Genomic DNA, 5,221 nt, shown 5'->3' on the forward strand with positions numbered 1-5,221 from the left:
CTTCTTGTTTTTCCATTAATTTCTTCATTCGTATATCCCCAAAGTCTCTTATCTTAGCTTTCCAACTCCTTTTCCCCCTTCTCTTATTCTTTCTCTTTCCTTTTGAATCACTTTCCATATTACTATCATCGACGAATTAGTTAAAACCAAACAGTAGGATCTAGTAGCTCAGTTAGTTAGCTATCAAACTTTTTTCTTGTTGGTGAGGGTTCGAATCCCACATTTTAATCCCCTTTCCCATTTCCCCTTTAAAAAAAATAAAAATAAAAAATTAAAATAAAAACAATATTGTTCGGGCTTTTCTTTTTAAAATCAAATCAGTAGTCGGTGTTTTTTCTCGATTCGATTCAAATTATCAATTTGATGCGGTTTGTCGGTTTCCTTTGTGCAACCTAGATAAATAGTGAAGGAAACTATTGCGTACAGAGTTTCTGAGTAGTATTAAGACGTGGCAGAATTAGCTCGAACTGTCTTTTAGTATTACTGAATTTACTGATAGCGTTTCTGATCAGTCTTCTTGTGGCCAGCACACTGCCACAATATGCATGGAGAGTAAAAATAAAGAAGCTTCCCCAGGCCACTCACAAGAACCAGAAATGGCAAATCTGATCAACCAGTTTCCACATTTTATTCTCTATATGTTTCTTGTTTCATGAAATATATTATCTTCTTTTAATGTTTTCTAAATTCTCCAAGACAATTTACCCTCAGTCCAAACAAGTTATTAAACCAGTCTATATACAAATTTTAAACGACTAAAATAAATAAAAATAAAAACAAGAAATTTTATGCATGGTGATGCCATTGATTTGACAAGTAACTGAGAAAACAAAGTACTGGTACATGTCTAGTTTTCACCTCTTTATCCAAATTGGAAAATCTGACCATGTTTATATTTTGAAGGAGGTTTCATCTCTGACCTTAAATATGGCAACCCAATTTTCAGACTTTTACAAGCCCTGCACAGCTAGTTCGAAAATTTAAAAAAAATGAAGGATCCATACCATGAATGTGTAAAAATTTACTGCACTGACTTTTACGTCAAGCCATATCAACTTATCATAGTTAAGCGGTTTAATTGATTGAACTGAATATGTATCAATATTCGTGTTGTATGCATGATCTTTCTATATGAACTCAAACAGTTGTCGTGAGATGGATAAGATTCTTTTATCCTTGTCGTGAGATGGATAAGATCTGACGCAGTGTCTTTATCAGACTTTTAAGGCTAGTTCGAAAATTTAAAAAAAATGAAGGATCCATCATGAATGGTTGAGTCAAGCCATATCAACTATCATAGTTAAGCGGTTTAATTGATTGGAATATGTATCAATATTCGTGTTGTATGCATGATCTTTCTTTCACTTTAATAGGTTTTACTTAATCGTATCACGAATCAAAATTAGTGGTTTTGGGCCGAATCAAAATTAATGCAAGTAGAACACGGGATGAGAAACCCCCAAACATACTTAGACAGTCAATTGTTTAAGAAACGTATTTAGTTATTGCATAAAAGCAGATTAGAATATAAGTCTGATCTTTATATATACAGCGAGATACTCAACTCCCAAACCCTCTTTCTGATTGGGAATAAAAGAAGAAAGTAAAATAATTTGAATTCATGTCTTATTTAGTCTTTCTAAAATAAGAAAAATAAAACTGCATAAAGGACTAATGTGAAGAGGGCTTAAAATTTTAGTTCATGCATATGATAGAGTCAGTGTACTCAGATCCCTTGCTAACCACTTAAATAAATAAAAAATTCTCTCTCTCTCTCTCCCTCTCTCTCTCTCTCTCTCTCTCTCTCTATATATATATATATATATATATATATCTGGCATTGGTTGGATAATAGAACTACGATTATAAGAAATCATGGTACTTACAAGAAATTAGATATTTTCCAATAGATTATTGTCTCATTAAGTACGTACTGGTCTGTCAAACCAATGTGTTTCACCGCTATGAAGTCAATAGAATTAGGGCTAAATTCGTTACCAGAATCACCTCGTACAAAAAAGGAACCAAATTCTTTCAGCATGTTCAACTCAGCAAACAAAAAGAAATATTATACAAGACATTGATAAATAGAGAACACATCTGATGATTTAATTAGATGATTAGCAAAGCGGCCAATTAGAAGCCAGGAGGAAACGAACAAATTAAAGAGAAGATAATGAAGAAAAATTAGGCACATCAGACCAACATATGGAGAAATTAAGAAATCTCAAAAGAATATCTGGAAATTATTAAAGATATTAATAGACCCAAATCTAAACTCCAAGGATCAGTTAACTTCAATCCCTCTAAATTCCACACAAAAGTTAGCTAGCATCCTCAATAAAATACTAAAAATACCATAGTCAAATTTAAACCACTTACCTTTCAAGAAACTTTTAATCTCTTGTGCTGAATGTCAAAACTACAATAAGTCGTCAACATCTCCCATTAAGTAGATAGCTAAAACAGCCCATCATCAATTGTTTCATGAACATTTGATACATGTCTTGATGTTTCACAATATGATAATCTCCCTTCTTCATTCTTCTGGAAATTATAATAACATGAGCTCAATGAATTCATGTCCTTTTGCTTCTTGCTGCAAAAGAACATTGAACCATTTTTATCATTGATATTATTACTGCTCTTCATGAGTTTATCTTCTCCATTTAATTTATGCAATGCATCAATTAAAGCAGCATCACGCGCTTCAATCCATGCTCTCTCATTAGCCCAAAATTTCTGCTCTTTTTCTATCCTAATTGCCTGTTTTTTCCTCCATTCGTCTTCCCTTAAAATCCTCTCTTGTTCCTTATCTTCAATTGTCTTCATCATTTTTTCTAACCAAACTTCTTGTTTTTCCATTAATTTCTTCATTTGTATATCCACAAAGTCTCTTATCTTAGCTTTCCAACTCCTTTTCCCCCTTCTCTTATTCTTCCTCTTTCCTTTTGAATCATTTTCCATATTACTATCGTCAGACGAATTAGTAGCATCAGAATCAGAAGAATCGGAGAGACTGTAGATAAGACTGTCGGAGAGCTTAGGACCCTGATGATGATGAAAATTATGACCTTCTTGATGGTAATGTAAGGTGGTATTAACATGGTTGATTTCTGAGATTGTGTTGCTTGTTTTACCATAGAGAGCTTCAAGCTGTCTAAAGTATCTATAATGCTTGCCATCTTGTCTTCCAGCTTTCCCTTCTTTAGTCTTCTTGTAGTATTTGTACAAGTTCTCAAATTTCTCCTTGCACTTCTTTCCTCTCCTTTGATATCCATATTCATCAGACATAATCCTAAGATTGCAAGAAACACAGAAGAAATGAATTAGCAAGATTATAGAGTATTAAGGTACTTAATACTTCTGCATTAGGTAGGTTGTCTACATCACACCTCTTAAGGTGCACCGGTGCACCAGACCCTTTTTTAATGTACTTAATACTTCCTCTGTCTTATCCTATTTGAAGGTGTTTAACTGAACGCAAAGTTTAATTAAGAAATAAATAAAGACTTTTCACACATACTAAAGTAGTATACCCTTAAATGTTATAAACTGGATCATTATATTTCTCTTAGAGGTCTTCACAAAAAATCAAAAATCAAACAAAACCTTAAAAAACTGTTTGATCCGGATTGATTGGTTTCATTCCTTTTAGAACACATTAAAAAAGAAAAAGCACTGTCATATAAAATGAAACACTTATGTGTGTAGTAGGAAAGGAACCCTAGTTTAAATGGCCAAATTGTCCAACTTCAAGTGATATTGATGGAAGCAGCATATAGACACTTGGCCTTCCAAAAGATCCTACCATTTTTTTAAGCCAAAAGGAAATAAAAAATATGGTCTTGAATTAATAGGCCTACTCATTCTCAACTTATGTGCGGATGATCAGAGAGCATAACTGACGAAATAAAGATGAAAATAACACCTGATTCTCCAACTGAACTTCAATGTACTGTCACTTTCTTACACAAAAATAGTAACCAATTAATTCACTGATGAGGTTGCTTACAAATGCTGCCTATCCAGAAAACCCTCACACAAAAGAAACTTATGTTTCTGAACAATTTGAAAATTGGGTATTCCTCATACTTAGTAATATAGGAGTAATTAAGTAATAACTCAAAGCGTACGTAGTCTATAATAACTTAAGCTTTTAGAAATTGTCACACAATTTGTGTATGGAAAGTACATATACACTGGACTCTTTATTAGTGATTAAAAGCCTTAAAAAGATAAACAGACGGATAGATAGAGAGATAGGGGTGAATTAGGTTTAAGCATTTGCGAGAGGTACCTAGAGACTTCATCCCAAAGAGGACCTTTCTGATTAGCTTCCTTGAATTTTGAATCAAGTCTTGATCTAACTTCAAGAAGTGTAAGTGTCTCTTGCCTTGGCCACCGCCCATTTCCACCATCACCGCCATGTGAGCCACCAGCACCCTCCACCTCCAACGCGCTTAACGTGCACCCACCACCACCACCACTACTGACACTAGCTCTAGTAGTGGCAGCTGCCATGGTGCTGGAATCGCAAAGAAACTCGTGATGATGATGAGGAGGAGGAGGAGGAAAGTTGTCATGTTGTGGGACGGTGGTAGTAGTACTAGGCATTACCATCTCGAAGTGTTGGTGCTGACCGCATAAATAATCTGGTGTTAGATGTGGTGGAACGGTAGCAAATAGAGGCCTTCCATTCATGTACTGCGTTAGATCCATCATACCATACTGATGATCATCCATTTCCGAAAAAAATACGTAATTAAAAAGTTGAAGCTTAACAAGACAAGCAAGAGATGGAAGAAAAAGAGTCAAAATTAGTGAACTTTTAAAGTCAATTCTTTTTTTTTTTTTTTTTTTTTAAAAGTTACTTAGGATTTGGAACGGTAGGGAGGAAAAGAGGAGATCGATGATGAAAGAAGCGGCTGACCCGGATCGTGTCCTTATAGGAAAAAAGAAAACTTTGAGTATTTGAGTTTATATAAAAAGAAACTTGTAAGGAATATATATGGACCCGTTTCTCCCTGTTCACGGCAGCTGCAATGTAAAAGCTTCTTCACTCTTTTTTTCTGTCGCTCTCTGGAGACTAGATGTACATGAATATGTATTACTCCATCCGTCCCAATTTATGTGATTAGTGACTGAGCACGGAGTTTAAAAATAAAGAAAGACTTTTGAATCTTAAAGTGTAAAACAAGTCAAATATATTTGTGTGGTT

The 5,221-nt window shown here is 34.3% G+C and overlaps 1 protein-coding gene across 2 annotated transcripts; it reads right to left on the minus strand.

Moving 5' to 3' along the window:
• Nucleotides 1–361: 361 nt before the first annotated feature.
• LOC132044427 (trihelix transcription factor PTL-like) lies at nucleotides 362–4,994 on the minus strand. Of its 2 annotated transcripts, XR_009412182.1 has the most exons (3): nucleotides 4,301–4,994; nucleotides 2,383–3,298; nucleotides 362–531 (listed from the first exon to the last, which is right to left on the minus strand). XR_009412182.1 is itself a non-coding variant. In XM_059434904.1 (2 exons), the coding sequence occupies exons 1-2, from the start codon at nucleotides 4,744–4,746 to the stop codon at nucleotides 2,461–2,463; spliced, it is 1,284 nt and encodes a 427-aa protein (XP_059290887.1). In that variant the 5' UTR covers nucleotides 4,747–4,993; the 3' UTR covers nucleotides 2,258–2,460. The 2 variants fall into 2 exon arrangements, 1 of the variants encoding a protein (XP_059290887.1); XM_059434904.1 differs by lacking the exon at nucleotides 362–531 and having other exon boundaries at nucleotides 2,258–3,298; nucleotides 4,301–4,993.
• Nucleotides 4,995–5,221: the final 227 nt, after the last annotated feature.

The sequence above is a fragment of the Lycium ferocissimum genome, unplaced genomic scaffold (assembly GCF_029784015.1).
Source record: "Lycium ferocissimum isolate CSIRO_LF1 unplaced genomic scaffold, AGI_CSIRO_Lferr_CH_V1 ctg45, whole genome shotgun sequence".
NCBI lineage: Eukaryota > Viridiplantae > Streptophyta > Magnoliopsida > Solanales > Solanaceae > Lycium > Lycium ferocissimum.

Coding starts and splice junctions, on each gene's coding strand:
- LOC132044427 (XM_059434904.1), bottom strand. CDS start 4,746: ATGGATGATCATCAGTATGGTATGATGGATCTAACGCAGTACATGAAT. Junction 3,299..4,300: donor CTTTGGGATGAAGTCTCTAG/GTACCTCTCGCA, acceptor TTGCAATCTTAG/GATTATGTCTGATGAATATG.